Source organism: Pseudoliparis swirei, chromosome 5 (assembly GCF_029220125.1).
Source record: "Pseudoliparis swirei isolate HS2019 ecotype Mariana Trench chromosome 5, NWPU_hadal_v1, whole genome shotgun sequence".
Taxonomy (NCBI): Eukaryota; Metazoa; Chordata; class Actinopteri; order Perciformes; family Liparidae; genus Pseudoliparis; species Pseudoliparis swirei.
In genome coordinates, this window is record NC_079392.1 from 25,802,742 (window position 1) to 25,818,453 (window position 15,712).

General features: G+C 46.7%; 3 protein-coding genes across 10 annotated transcripts in view; 1 reads left to right on the plus strand and 2 right to left on the minus strand.

Moving 5' to 3' along the window:
* usp24 (ubiquitin specific peptidase 24) overlaps positions 1-1,894 on the plus strand; it is a 39,054-nt gene extending 37,160 nt beyond the window's left edge. For 7 of the 8 annotated variants that reach the window (XM_056415479.1, XM_056415480.1, XM_056415482.1 and 4 more), the window contains 3 exons: positions 340-426; positions 508-618; positions 980-1,894. In XM_056415479.1, the coding sequence (XP_056271454.1) occupies positions 340-426; positions 508-618; positions 980-1,042 (261 nt within the window). In that variant the 3' untranslated portion in view covers positions 1,043-1,894. Of the gene's footprint in view, positions 1-337; positions 427-507; positions 619-979 lie in introns of those variants that run through there. The other variant, XM_056415487.1, reaches the window with a different exon arrangement.
* A 1,698-nt stretch (positions 1,895-3,592) lies between these two features.
* Positions 3,593-8,802, minus strand: si:dkeyp-51f12.3 (uncharacterized protein LOC107988041 homolog). Its single transcript, XM_056415611.1, has 4 exons — positions 8,642-8,802; positions 8,129-8,413; positions 6,616-7,528; positions 3,593-6,230 (listed from the first exon to the last, which is right to left on the minus strand). Exons 2-3 carry the CDS (start codon positions 8,392-8,394, stop codon positions 7,366-7,368), a joined length of 429 nt encoding a protein of 142 aa, XP_056271586.1. The 5' UTR covers positions 8,395-8,413; positions 8,642-8,802; the 3' UTR covers positions 3,593-6,230; positions 6,616-7,365.
* Positions 8,803-12,396: 3,594 nt separating this feature from the next.
* On the minus strand, positions 12,397-14,963 carry si:dkeyp-51f12.2 (uncharacterized protein LOC100151460 homolog). Its single transcript, XM_056415602.1, has 2 exons — positions 14,631-14,963; positions 12,397-12,634 (listed from the first exon to the last, which is right to left on the minus strand). The coding sequence occupies exons 1-2, from the start codon at positions 14,954-14,956 to the stop codon at positions 12,397-12,399; spliced, it is 564 nt and encodes a 187-aa protein (XP_056271577.1). The 5' UTR covers positions 14,957-14,963.
* Positions 14,964-15,712: the final 749 nt, after the last annotated feature.

The following is a 15,712-nucleotide window of genomic DNA, read 5'->3' on the forward strand; positions in this document are numbered from 1 at the left end:
CTTTATAACTATTTTAACAGTGTATACATGACTTTATAACTATTTTAACAGTGTATACATGACTTTATAACTATTTTAACACTGTTTACATGACTTTATAACTATTTTAACAGTGTATACATGACTAACTATTTTAACAGTGTATACATGACTTTATAACTATTTTAACAGTGGATACATAACTTTATAACTATTTTAACAGTGTATACATGACTTTATAACTATTTAAACAGTGGATACATAACTTTATAACTATTTTAACAGTGTATACATAACTTTGGAAACTGTTAAAATAGCAAAAGCTAACTAAAAGTTGCATCATATTCTCTCCGCCCTCAGATGACTGAACATTACTGGACTCCACAGAGCAACGTCTCCAATGAGACATCCACCAACAAAACCTTCCAGCGTACCATCTCGGCACAGGTACACACACACACACACACACGCACACACGATTGGTCCTCGGCTCACTCCCGTTCCCTTGTCTTGTGTCGACGCCCTCAGGACACGTTGGCCTACGCCACGGCGCTGCTGAACGAGAAGGAGCAGTCCGGCAGCAGCAACGGCTCCGACGGCAGCCCGGCCAACGACAACGCCGACCGCAGCCTCCGCCAGGTGAGACGCCTCGGCGCGGCGGCCGTTTTTAACTTAAGACTCATCGCATTACATCAGCTCGGAGACACCAGACGAATGGGGAAGCCCACGTGGGACATCTTCCAGCCCGTTGTGTTGCCTCCCACGGCTGTGACTGACAGGCTCAAGCCTCCCAGATAATCAGTGTGTCGTGTGGAAGTCGTCATCCCCAAAAAACATCACTTGTCCTGGTTATAAATAATCATTATCAAGTAATTTGAGGAATGTGTTATATTTATACGGTTATAATTGAGCTTGACTGGAGCATCCTTCTTCATCACGGTTCATTTATTTAAGCATTTAGTCGACTTCTTGATCCGGTTATCTCCCCTGTGTCTCCCAGGGGTCAGAATCTCCCATGATGCTCGGCGACTCAAAGAGCGACCTGGAAGACGTCGACCCCTAGCTCCTGTGGGGGGGGCAGCCAACCAGAAAGGCCCGCGCTCCTGATTGGCCGATTGGGACATTTTAAGGACTCCACGACAACAACGTGCCAATCGGAGACAAGAAACTAAATCTCTCGGTCGGAGGAGCTACGGATAAAATCGTAAAAAACACTTCCTGACAGAGACGCGCCGACGCCGCGGCGGGAAGTTCACGAGAAGAACAAAGAAAAAAAACTACTAAAGGAAAAAAAAGAAAAAGAAACTTCCTCAATCACGGACGACTTCAGTTTTTATTGGTTCCCCGCGGCGCCGGGCGGGGGATGGGTTCGGGTTGTGTTTTAACAATTTTCTGCTCATATTCGCCACACGGACATCGTAAAGACTTCGGCCTCCAGTGTAACATAATGTTTTAACGCCAGACATGCCAACTTTATTTTTCTTATTTTTGGGGGCGAGGGGTTTCATCTAGAGGAACTCGCAGACACACACACACACACACACACACACGCGTGTGTGCACTTGTACAGGATCTCACACACACACAGGCAGGAGCACTCGGGAGGGGGAGGGGTTAAGTATGCACTTTATAGTCCGGGTCCCAGTTCTATTACAGCAGCACTGGTCGGTTCCTCTAGAGCCTCCTCGCCTCCTCGCCTCCTCGCGACCTCTTTTGCTTTTAACAACTCGCAATGATTTCAGTGCCACTCAGACGCACGGGGACACGCCCCCCCGACGGCGTGCGCTCGGCTCCTCGCCGTCGGGACGCCTCGTCTTCTTTTCTTTTTATATGATTTGGGTTTTTTTTATCGTCTTTTTTATTTTTTCTTCGCCTCCTTTCCTTTGACTCAACTGAATATTTGAGGAGAATTTTTTTTTTCTTGAGGGGGGGGGTGAGGGGGACACAAGCCTGGGGGGGTTGAGGGGGGGGGGACTCGACTCAAGGGGGGGGGGGCTCGAGTCTTATGCAAAGCTCATCGGGACAGATCGGTGGCTGTCTGAAGAGCTCAGGAGCCTGTTTTACTTTTAGGTGCCAAGGTTACACACAAAGAACAACAAACAAACAACAACGACAACATGCACACGCGTGTCACGGGTCGTTCTCGCCTCACTGTACTTCTGCTTTATCGGGTTTTTCTTTTTTCTGTCAATGAAGATTTATTTTTGCTTCGCCTTCATTTGCTTTCGTCTACTTTTTTTCACACAAAGAAACACACACAGAAACACAAAGACACACAGATATACACACATATATACACACATCGATATACACAGAGGAGCTGAACCCAAAACGTAGCTCCATCGTTCCTCAGTTGTCGGGAGACTTGAAGTGCCTTAACCTCCCGACCCCCCCCCCCCCTCCTCCTCTCTCCACACACACATTTAGACTAACTAAAGCGGGACGTGTCCTCTGTGTGTCGTGACAAAGGAATGTAACTGTTGGTTGTTGATGCTGTGTGTGGGGGGGGGGGGGGTTGGTTAAGGCGACAACAACAACAACAACATGCTGCTTCTCTTCAGGGAGGCGGCGTAGCTTCAGTTTCAGCTCCTCCGCCTGGAGAGATGAAGACGTGACGCCCTGGACTCCGGTTTCTGTCCCTCTGCAGCGCTGCTTCATTCCTCTGACGTTGGGGCGTCGTCACGTGACCAAATCCACGGAGGAGGTCGCTTTAGCCCCGCCCCCTCCCTCCCTAGATGTGAAAGTCACTGCATGTGTGTCGGTAAGACGTGGTGAAGGAGTTTGTCTTTTCAGTGTGACAGAGACCCCTCCTCTTCCTCCCTCTTTTCCATGTCTGCTGTGTAATCTGGTCACTCGGTGCCCCCCCCCCCATGGAGCTGTTTGCAGTCTGTGCCAAGTGATGATACATTCAGCCAAGAGTCTCCCCTCCCCCTCCTCCTCCTCCACCTCACTACTCACAGAAGAAACAAACAAGCCAAAACTATCTTTAGTTTTACCCCTGGGATTGGGGGGGGGGGGGGGGGGGGGTCCATCTGTACGGGTTTTTACTGTAGTTCACTCCTGCCATGGCCGGATCCTGTAACGCATGTTAAAACTCTAGTTTTAATTTGTACATCAGCGTTTTGATTAAGGAGGAAATTTGATATAAAATAAACTGGAATGCACAAACTTTTGTAAACATTGTTTTTTGTTTTTTTAGGTCCGTTTTACACAACGTTGGTGTTGTGTCTTTATGCTCTATGTATAAAGTCACTTTTATAGTTGTATACTATTCGTGTGTTATCCAAATCACTGTTAGATACAAATGCACGGAGACGAGGATGCAGCACAAGTTAGATCTTTTACTCGCTGGTTAATCACACACAACTCCCAGGCATGAACAAACTATCACCGAACTCTGTAGTGGTGACAGTCAAATACAATCGAGCACCGAGTGTTAGATCCAATATACCACAGTTGGTATTTAGACTTTTAACTTCCTGTTTTTATGTTTATACACTACCGTTCAAAAGTTTGGGATCACCCAGACAATTTCGTCTTTTCCATGAAAACTCACACTTTTATTTATCAAATGAGTTGCAAAATGTATAGAAAATATAGTCAAGACATTGACAAGGTTAGAAATAATGATTTGTATTTGAAGTATTAATTTTTTTCTTCAAACTTTGCTTTTGTCAAAGAATGCTCCTTTTGCAGCAATTCCAGCATTGCAGACCTTTGGCATTCTAGCTGTTAATTTGTTGAGGTAATCTGTTGAAATGTCACCCCACGCTTCCTGAAGCACCTCCACAAGTTGGATTGGCTTGATGGGCACTTCTTGAGGACCATACGGTCAAGCTGCTCCCACAACAGCTCAATGGGTTGAGATCTGGTGACTGGCCACTCCATTACAGACAGCAAGCTGCCTGCTTCTTCCCTCAAGAGTTCTTGCACAATGTGGAGGTGTGCTTTGGGTCATTGTCCTGTTGGAGGAGGAAATTGGCTCCAATCAAGCGCTGGAGTGATAGCCTTCCTTATTTAAAATCCCTTTTACCTGGTACAAATCTCCCACTTTACCAGCACCAAAGCAGCCCCAGACCATCACATGACCTCCACCATGCTTGACAGATGGTGTCATGCACTCTTCCAGCATCTTTTCACCTGTTCTGCGTCTCACAAATGTTCTTCTGTGTGATCCAAACACCTCAAACTTGGATTCATCTGTCCAGAACACCTTTTTCCAATCTTCCTCTGTCCAATGCCTGTGTTCTTTTGCCCATACCAATCTTTTCTTTTGATTGGCCAGTCTCAGATATGGCTTTTTCTTTGCCACTCTGCCTAGAAGGCCAGCATCCCGGAGTCGCCTCTTCACTGTCGACGTTGACACTGGCGTTTTGCGGGTACCATTTAAAGAAGCTGCCAGTTGAGGACCTGTGAGGCGTCTATTTCTCAAACTAGAGACTCTAATGTACTTGTCTTCTTGCTGAGTTGTGCACCGGGGCCTCCCACTTCTCTTTCTGCTCTGGTTAGAGCCCGTTTGTGCTGTTCTCTGAAGGGAGTAGTACACACCGCTGGAGAACATTTTCAGTTTCTTTGCAATTTCTCGCATGGAATAGCCTTCATTTCTAAGAACAAGAATAGACTGACGAGTTTCACATGAAACTTCTTTTTTCCTGGCCATTTTGAGAGTCTTATCGAACCCACAAATGTGATGCTCCAGATAATCAACTAGCTCAAAGGAAGGCCAGTTTTATAGCTTCTCTCATCAGCAAAACAGTTTTCAGCTGTGCTAACATAATTGCTCAAGGGTTTTCAAGGGTTTTCTAATCATCCATTAGTCTTCTAAGGCGATTAGCCAACACAATGTACCATTAGAACACTGGAGTGATAGTTGCTGGAAATGGGCCTCTATACACCTCTGGAGATATTTCATTAGAAACCAGACGTTTCCACCTAGAATAGTCATTTACCACATTAACAATGTAGGCCTACATATATTTGAACACCTGATTTCTTGTAATGAATTATAATCTATATTTATAATAATAGAGATTAAAAGGGGAAGATATGAGTACGAGAGGAACGTCCATTCAGTGTAGTCTGGCGCCCCCTGTGGACGAAAGCGGTAGTGTCTGAGCACCAGGGTCCCTTTAGAAAAGCTCTCGAGGTTTACGAAGGTCTTTTAAATAAAGATGTTACTTGTTTACATGATTTTAACCTTCGTTTATTAATCTTACATTTGGGAGGCGGATTCTCGGCGTTTTGCCGTTAACGGTCGCTCTGAGTTCTGTTCGCGCCTTTTAGTGTGTGTGCGCGCGCATGCGCTCGTCATCTGTGGAGGCTCGAGCCGCCAGTATAAATACAGCTCGGGTCCCCAGAGGACCCCTGGAATCTCATTATGGGGCTAAAAATGTGCCTTAATGGAATTAATGTAGGTCAATGCCGTGTCTCCCGGTGCCCTGAACACACACGCACACACGCACAGTACGTTTCATTCAGTAAACACTGCCACCTTGTGGAATACACATGCAACACACATTTAACTTTATTAATACACAATGATACAAACATCACAGTAATTTGCTGTAAAAAAATAAAATAAACCACAACCCCCCCCCCCCCCCCCTTCAGACCAGGTGCAGTGTGGGACAGCTGTAGCTCATCAGGGCTTCGGGAGGAAGCAGAGCCTCGGCATGCCTAAACAAATTCAATCAAAAGTGGGGGGAGGAGGAGGAGGAGGAGGAGGAGGAGGAGGAGGAGGAGGAGGAGGAGGAGGAGGAGGAGGAGATAGAATTCTGGTTCTCAAGATTCGTCCTCGTCGTTTCTTTACAAATACTTTTAAAACTATTTTTTTCTCCTCCGGCTGGTCCACGATCTCGGGAACCAACTCAGCCTCCACCTCTCTCTCCAATTCTTTCGTTCCTCATGCCCCCCCCCCCCCCCCCCCTCTGCTGCCATAGCGACACTATTACATCACGTACTGTAAGGAAATCAGCGCGTTTTATTCGTGAGGATCTGACTTCCCTAAAGACACGCTGCACAGCTGGAGGCTCGTTAGAGGAACCACATGGGATCAATAAGTGTGTGTGTGTGTGTGTGTGTGTGTGTGTGTGTGTGTGTGTGTGTGTGTGTGTGTGTGTGTGTGTGTGTGTGTGTGTGTGTGTGTGTGTGTGTGTGTGTGTGTGTGTGTGTGTGTGTGTGTGTGTGTGTGTGTGACACTACCTTGCTGCAAACACCACATCCTCTCGACTTTTCTCAGGAGCCAAAATGACCTGACAAACAACAACTTTCTATTACCTCACAGATCACGTTATTGTCACCGTCACACACACTCTCTCACACACACACACACACACACACACACACACGGAGCTCGTCGTCTACCTTGGGATAGCACTGGCAGAGGCTCCACGCGGTGCCGACACACACCATGGTGACGCCCAGGGCGCACATGGCAGCGTAGTCGTGCGGTAGCTCCTGTACCGGTACGGCTTCCCCTCGACCATCGGAGCTCTGGTGTGTGTGTGTGTGTGTGTGTGTGTGTGTGTGTGTGTGTGTGTGTGTGTGTGTGTGTGTGTGTGTGTGTGTGTGTGTGTGTGTGTGTGTGTGTGTGTGTGTGTGTGTGTGTGTGTGTGTGTGTGTGTGTGTGTGTGTCACCTTGCCTCAAGCTGCTGGCAGTCGAAGGAGCCTCGGCGACTGAAACACAACACACACTCTAAACCCAGAGAAGAAGAAATCCATAGTTTCTCGGAGCCAGCCAGCTGTGAATCAACAGGTTTATGGTCACGGGGGGGTGGGGGGGGCGTGGCTAAAGAAACACGGGGTGCAGAGCCGGGGTTAGTAAGGCACTTTACGTTATTCGCAAGCGAGTCAATGAGCAAATATGTAAGATGGAAAAGAGCGCCGGCGTGACCTTTGACCCCCCCTCTCCCCCCCCCCCGCCTCCCAGTCCTCGGTCATGTGATCGGAAGAACAACAAAAAAAACTCTATTTGTCTACGAATGCATTTTTCGGCACGAAGGGAGGATTCTCTTGATCGCCCCCTGGTGGCAGGTTTATGAACCACGCCCTCCTCCATGTGAGCGGAAGGGCTAAAAAAAACTTTTTTAAAAACTCTTTAATGCACGTCAAAAACATTCAAGATGGATTTGGTCGTTTAAGGCTGTCGGGCGTCCCCGGGCCGAACGCCGTCGACTCGATTCCCTTGACCCGGTTGTAAAAGTGACATCATGCTGGTTTAGTGGCGTCGCTCCGCCTCCTCTCCTGAACACGGACCGAGGCTCTAGCCGGCTGCAGTCTCTCGGCTTGTTGTCGGGGCCCGGGGCCCTCAAGGCGTCGTAAGGAGTCCGGCTGAGAGACCGAAGCAAAAGAAAGAAAGAGAAAGGCACTGATGCGAGGAGCGAGCAGTCAGAGCTGCTCGCCGTGCTCCTGGCTCTTCATCACGGTGTCGTAGGACGGCGGCGGCTCCATGGTCCAGGGCGGCGGGGTGGACGGGAGGGGGGGGGGCTCGGGCTCCGGGGCCCGGCTGACGGAGTCCTCCGACATCTCGCGGCGAATTCGGTCCAACCTCCTGGAGAGAGAGAGAGAGAGAGAGTGAAGACACTTCTAATCTTTTGTCACGTGCACTTCTGCTGACGGTCCACTAGGGGGACTCTATGGCGATCTCACAGTTCATTGGGCCGTTGTCCCTGGACCGAAAACATCTTTTAGTTAGTTAGTTAGTTTTGTTTCCTTAGAACTGCTCATAGTCTGGGCTAGGAAGGGAGGGAAGGAAGGAAGGAGGGACGTAAGCAATGAGGCAAGGACCCTCCCTCCCTCCCTCCCGTCCTTCTGTGTTGTTTTTTTTGTGCAACAAATGAGCGAAAGTTATTAGATTTGGATGGCGGAACGGTGAATAGAGACCTGTCAATCACCTGTAGCCCCGCCCCTAAAGCGTCCCCTGCTTTATGGACTCTAAATGACCATAAAGTATAAATGATGACATCATGCTGTATAGAAGAAGACTTGAAACTAGAGACTGAGACATAAACTCATGTTTACAATGTTTACTGAGGGAATACATCAAGAGAAGTAGAGTCACTATATAGACTTCTATACAACCAGAGGAGCCCCCTGGTGGTCAGGGGAGAGAATGCAGCTTCAACACATGAAGCATAGACTTCATGCCTACCTCTGTATAGCCAGGGCCTGCTGCGGGCTGAAGCGCGTGCCCGTGCGCGGGTGCAGGAGGGAGTGTCCGGGCACCACCACCTGCAGGTTCCTCATCGCCATGCAGATGCCGCTGACCAGCAGGGCCACGCCCCCCATGCCCAGGAACATGCCGAGGGCGAACAGCGGGGCGGACTGGTGCGCGAGCCCGAAGCCGAGGGCCACGAGCCCCGCGGCGACCATCAGCACGATGCCCAGACACAGCAGCGCGCCGCGGGGGGGCGGCATGACCGCGGCGGCCACAGGGCTGCAGGAGGAGGAGGAGGAGGAGGAGGAGGAGGAGGAGGAGGAGGAGGAGGAGGAGGAGGAGGAGGAGGAGGAGGAGGAGGAGGAGGAGGAGGAGGAGGAGGAGGAGGAGGAGGAGGAGGAGGAGGAGGAGGAGGAGGAGGAGGAGGAGAGATGATCAGAGAGGCAAACAGGAAGCCGACACCAGGGGCAATACCACGGATATGCAACAGGGATTCATATCGATTACCTGATCGGAAGTCGCGGTTATATCAACTGAAGCACATCTTCTTCTTCTCCTCTTCATCAACTTTACCCCTCGTCCCCCTTCCACGCTCGCGCGTGCCCGTGTTGCTCCCCTGGAGAAACTCAGACAGCAGCTCCCGTGCTGCGCCTCCTCTTCCTCCGCCGCGCCTTTCTTTCTTTCCTTCTCTCTCTCTCTTCCTCTCTCTCTCTCTCCCTGCTCCTCTTTTGCGTCTTCCCCCCCCCCCCCCCCCAGAAGGGAGACGCATATCCGGCTGCGGGGCCTATTGGACACGGACGGTGTGCGGGACGTCGCATGCGGGCCGCGCGCCGCGGGGCTCTCGTGAGGACTCCGGCGCGCGCGTCGTGTTTATGAGGAAGGGTTTCCAGTGACGCGGAGGGCATGGCCGCCGGAGCGCTGTCACCGGGTGGGAGGACAATGGAGTCCCCCTTTGTTTGTTTGTTTGTTTGTTTGTTTGTTTGTGGGAGCTCCACATTCAGAATGTTATTGATCATGAGCCGATTGATTTGGGCATGCTCATTGATCTATTTGTTTTCTCACAGTAATATATATATATATATTACTGTGATATATATACATATTATGAATAAATATATATATATATATCTATATATATATTTATAATATTAAATTATATTAATATAATACATATTGGGAATATTTATTAAGGATATGCCACCAGAATGGAGAAAGTGATATGACCTTTGAACTTACCGGCTGGTCTTTTATTATTGGGTTATTATATCTTTTTACTGTTGATAACATCTAAAAATATAAAATAGAGACTCAACCCTCTTGAATGCAATATTGATATTAGGTTATTTTCTCAGCCCTATTTTATCTCAGACATTTCCTCTTAAATGTCCCTTTAAAAGTCCTATTTCTACAATCTTCTGATCATTAAAGGAATAAAAACAATCAATCAAATAAAGATCTCCCACTTTGGCAGAACACCAAAACAAAAACATATCGTATGATAATGATGATTGTTTCTTTATTTAATAACTAAATAATATATAACATTCTGTGTGAATATCTTTTATTTGTATTAATTTCAAAATATTGAATTATATATATATATATAAATATACACAATAATATATATATTTTTTTAATTTATATATATATATATATATCAAATTATATATATATTGTATTTATTTATATATATATTTATATATATCAAATTATATATATATTGTATTTATTTATATATATATTTATATATATACAATAATATATATTTTATTTATATATAAAATACATATATATATACAAAAAATACAATATTTTTTAATAATATATATATATATTACATATACATAAATAAAGAATGCATTTCTATTCTTATATATCTATAGATGTATGTTCTTTACTGCATCATTGAGTCTGAAATTGGGTCTTTAATCGAATTTCATGGAGTTTATCTCCCCTCAATTACTTTTTCCAGGAGGATTATCAGAGCGTTCAGATCCAAACCGTCAAACAACATCCTGTCAGCTTCCTATCAGCTGTGTGTGTGTGTGTGTGTGTATTAGTGTGTGTGTGTGTGTCCTTGTGCTGTCAAAGATAACCATATTTGTGGTCGTCTGTTCTGAGCAGCGTCGTATTTCAGAGGCGCTGAAGGCTGCTCGACTCGTTCTTCACACACATAATTCAGCGTGTTACTCTTACCCATCATGCACCCTGTTCACAAGTAAAGGAAACAGTTAAAATGTTTTTAAAAATGATAAAAATAAAAGCAACATTCTTTGTTTTTTGCATCATTGACATACATTTCCAATAACATTGCACACTTTGATTTGTGTGCATTTTTATTAATAAAAATTCTCCAGCAGCCATGAACTATAGATCCACACATCACTTCATTCCTTTATTTATGCGTCATTCACAGAGATGTGTCCCACGTTACAGTCCGGCCCTTTTCCTCGTCTGCAGGATTTCAACATTTTGTGAGGCGGCTGCCAAACAGCACATGTTTCCACGTTGGAGTTTTCCCCAAAAGTTGAGATTCCCACCAGCGCCGCATGACTCATGCAGGAGGAGCTTACAAATGCAATGAAATAATGAGCTCCACGTCTCTGAAGTCGAGTCGCGCTTTCAATTCAAACGCATGGAAGGGAAATTTGATTAAAATGGTGGAAAATAATGTATGCAAGATCTTTTTTTAAATATATATCAGAAAGCCACTAATGTGATGCTTAAAATGAACATTATGAACATTGTGAACATTCCCAGTGAGTCAGATGAGTCATAGAGTTATATACAACCAGAGGAGTCGCCCCCTGGTGGTCAGTGGAGAGAATGCAGCTTTAACACATGAAGCATAGAGTTCTATACAACCAGAGGAGTCGCTCCCTGGTGGTCAGTGGAGAGAATGCAGCTTTAACACATGAAGCATAGACTTCTATACAACCAGAGGAGTCGCCCCCTGGTGGTCAGTGGAGAGAATGCAGCTTTAACACATGAAGCATAGAGTTCTATACAACCAGAGGAGTCGCTCCCTGGTGGTCAGTGGAGAGAATGCAGCTTTAACACATGAAGCATAGAGTTCTATACAACCAGAGGAGTCGCTCCCTGGTGGTCAGTGGAGAGAATGCAGCTTTAACACATGAAGCATAGACTTCTATACAACCAGAGGAGTCGCCCCCTGGTGGTCAGTGGAGAGAATGCAGCTTTAACACATGAAGCATAGAGTTCTATACAACCAGAGGAGTCGCTCCCTGGTGGTCAGTGGAGAGAATGCAGCTTTAACACATGAAGCATAGAGTTCTATACAACCAGAGGAGTCGCCCCCTGGTGGTTAGTGGAGAGAATGCAGCTTTAACACATGAAACATAGACTTCTATACAACCAGAGGAGTCGCCCCCTGGTGGTCAGTGGAGAGAATGCAGCTTTAACACATGAAACATAGACTTCTATACAACCAGAGGAGTCGCCCCCTGGTGGTCAGTGGAGAGAATGCAGCTTTAAGTCACTTGCACTGTAATTGCATGTGTTTAAAATACGTCCACAGTTGTTCTCTTGTGCTGGTACTCTGTCTCGTCTGTTTCTCCAAACTCCCTCTACTGTGATAAAACACTGACGATGAAGAAGTATATATATACATATACATACATATAATATAGTCTACATTATACTTTTTAGAAAAAGCTAACTATCTTGTAATTAAATGTCATAAGGGATCATAAATGAAGGGTTAGACACTGGTAACATTATAAAAGAAGAACACCGACCAAGACGTTATCTCTTTTTTTATACCTGCATGCCTGATCCAACATTATAATTTAATATTGTGTGTAAAACATCTGCTGCTCTGAGTCCGTGGACATCACAGCTGCTTGTGAGAGGGTGGATGGGCTTGACGACGCGTCCGGTCCGCGTTAGCTCAGTTTAGCTGAGCACAAAGGCGGGAACAAAATGGTCCCTTTAAAACTACGACTTTTCCGTTTTTTCTTACCCTTCCATTCGTGGGTCCTGTGGCTGAGTTCGGCGTGTTTCTACCTTTCATACCGTAACATGTAGATATGCATTGTAATTACAGGACACTTGGGGGAAAGCATGCTAGGACCCACCGGTCCCCGTCGGGAAGAAGCATGCTTCGAGTGTTTGGTCGTGTTTGGTTGATGTCAGAGGACGGCCATTGCAGAGTCTGAGCAGAAGGACCATCTATCCTCCGGTCGGGGGGTCGGGGGTCTGGGGGTCGGGGGGGGGGGGGGTGTCCGTATCGTCCGGAGGCCTCACACCTCGAAGCTGATCTCCCTCGACCGTCCGAACAGGGGCTCCGACGCCAGGTGCGTGTCCGAGTACGCGCGGCGCAGGTGCGTCGAGCTGGACGTGGTCTTGATGGCGACCTCGTAAGGGGGCGGGGGCTCCTGCCACAGGGGGGGGCGGGGCGACGGGCTGAAACCACCGGGCTCCATGGGAGGGTAGTCAAAGTCCTCGACGCGGGCGCCTTGCCTGTGGCGCTCCATGGTCCTGGAAAGAGATCGGAATGAAGACACAGGTACGGGACCGTCGGTAAGGGTCAGGTGTCGGTAGTCGTGTTCCCCGACCAGTACGCGGGGTGGGGGGGACGTGGGGGGGGGTTGGGTTTCGGGTTTCGCCGAGTCGTAATGGACCTATCGGCTGCGTCGCCGGAAGATGAAGAAGCTTTTGAACATAGTCGTAAATACGAGCCGTGGAGACGCACTTTAGCCGAGCGGCGGGAGCTAATAGAGTCTTTGGATTACAGCGGCTCCCGAACACTGAGTTAAAGGATTAGGCCGACGCTCTGGAGATACAGAGGGGAGATTCATTCTCTTGCCGAGAGTTGGACGACAAAGATCGATTACACTCTTAGACTCATAGGAGGGTTATGAGACAATGGGCCTCTGAGCACCGACACAAGGCCCCAAACCACCAAGGCAAGCCTCGACCGCGGTGTCGGAGGTTTGTGGTTGTTTTGAGTCTCTTTGTGTTGGTTTTGAGTCTCTTTGTGGTTGTTTGGAGTCTCTTTGTGGTTGTTTTGTGTATCTTTGTGGTTGTTTGGAGTCTCTTTGTGGTTGTTTTGAGTCTCTTTGTGGTGGTTTTGAGTCTCTTTGTGGTTGTTTTGAGTCTCTTTGTGGTGGTTTTGAGTCTCTTTGTGGTTGTTTTGAGTCTCTTTGTGGTTGTTTGGAGTCTCTTTATGGTTGTTTTGTGTATCTTTGTGGTTGTTTTAAGTCTCTTTGTGGTTGTTTTGTGTATCTTTGTGGTTGTTTTAAGTCTCTTTGTGGTTGTTTTGTGTATCTTTGTGGTTGTTTTGTGTATCTTTGTGGTTGTTTTGAGTCTCTTTGTGGTTGTTTTGTGTATCTTTGTGGTTGTTTTGTGTATCTTTGTGGTTGTTTTAAGTCTCTTTGTGGTTGTTTTGTGTATATTTGTGGTTGTTTTGAGTCTCTTTGTGGTTGTTTTGTGTATCTTTGTGGTTGTTTTAAGTCTCTTTGTGGTTGTTTTGTGTATATTTGTGGTTGTTTGGAGTCTCTTTGTGGTTGTTTTGAGTCTCTTTGTGGTTGTTTTAAGTCTCTTTGTGGTTGTTTTATGTCTCTTTCTGGTAATTGTGTATCTTTTGTGGTTATTTTGCTCCTTTATATTGTTACAATAATACTCTCGTTAGTCTCTTTGTTGCTTCTTTCTTTGAGTGACGTTTTGTAGGTGAAGGACAGGGGGGTCCCTGACTTTTTGGGCCTGTTACGGTAAATGTAAAGCTACCGTCAGCAGACGATTAGCCTAGCTTAGCATAAAGACTGGAAATATAGGGGGAACAGCTAGCCTGGTAACTAGTGGAGGAAGTAACTGGTCCCATGATACCATAGAGTGTGTGTGTGTGTGTGTGTGTGTGTGTGTGTGTGTGTGTGTGTGTGTGTGTGTGTGTGTGTGTGTGTGTGTGTGTGTGTGTGTGTGTGTGTGTGTGTGTGTTTGTGTGTGTGTGTGTGTGTGTGTGTCATAACGAGTACCACAGGCCAACTCTGGGGCTCGCCCTGACTACTTTACGTCACTGTTTAGGTATCAAATTCTCGGTACGGGAATTTTCTTCACCTATAACTTTCGCCAAGAAAGCAAATAAATGTATTTCCTAAAACATCAATACTTTAACTTACTGTAATTATCTTTAGATAAACGTGTTTCTCTTGTGGGCGTTTTTATAAGAGATACTGTGCCAATAAATGAACGTGTCACGTCCAAATTTGACCAGAATTAAGAAGAAATCAAATGAAAGTGGACTTTTTTTCTCTTGAGAAGGTGCAGTTGCTGGAGTGTGTGTGCAAACCTCTATGAACAGATGTATGAAGACCAATAATTATGTCACGTTTTGGGCCATGAAATCTATTATTTGGGTGAAATACATTAGTTTTCTATACAAATACAGGCCAGAAAATTCAAAATGATCCACACTTACAATTAATTTAACCGTGCACAGAAAAACAATCATACAAATGGTATTTTTTTGTCCACCCACCTCGGCAGGAACACCGACTGTGACTCCGGCAAGCGGCCCCCGGGCGGCGGCGTGAAGAGGGCATGGCCCCCGAAGTTGGGGTAGTCGTAGGGGGAGTGGGGGCACTCCGGGTCGAACTCCCCCCCCCGGTGGTTGTAGTTGGCGGCGCTGCTCTTGCTGTTCATGGCCCAGGAGAGCCCCAGGATGAGCATCACCACGCCGAGCACCACGCAGCACAGCGAGAAGGCCTGCAGCCGGCTCTCGGTCATGGCCATAAAGGCGGTGGAGCCCCCGGTCATGATGAGGAAGGCTCCGATGAAGATGGTTCCGTGGTGCACGGAAGGCATCCTCCCTCCCTGCGGGGACCGAGACTGTTTCCTGGGTATGGGGGGTGGGGGCGAGGGGGGTTAACTTTCACGGCTGGGACCGGCTGGATGGCGACGCCGACACTGACCTGACATCCAAAAGAATATGTGTTTACTCCACAGTGACAGAAGACGGAAAGAGCAACAACAACAAAAAAGCAGCTCCTTGAATCTCACTTCTTCGCTCCCATCTTTTCCGTCTCTCCGCTCAGGAAGTGTCGGTCCTCACTCTCTCCAGCTGGCGCGGAAAAAAAAAGTGTTCAAATTAATAGTTTTTTGTCGGTGGGAAGGAAAAAAAGAAACAAAAAATAAACCCGGTTGGAGGCTGTTGATGCGCATCGGGACTCTCCGTGTTCATCATCAGGGCAGATGGACCGGAGACTGAGCCCATTAAGAAATCTTTACTGGCGCCCCACCCTCCCTCTGTCTAATGTGTCTGATGGGTGTGTGTGTGTGTGTGTGTGTTTGTGTGTGAGATAGCAATTCCTCTAAACATAAGTGGACATATTGGACAAGAAGCAGAGTGGAATTTAGGCCTATATTCTTATTTTTTTATAGCTTCACTGTTCAAGTAGAGAAAGATGAGTTGAGTGTTTATTATTTATGATAAGTTTATTTGACTAGAGTTAATAAGATATCAAATGAAAGTGGACTTTTCTCTTGAGAAGGTGCAGTTGTTGGAGTGTGTGTGCAAACCTCTTATGAACAGATATATGGAGACTAATAATAATGTAACGG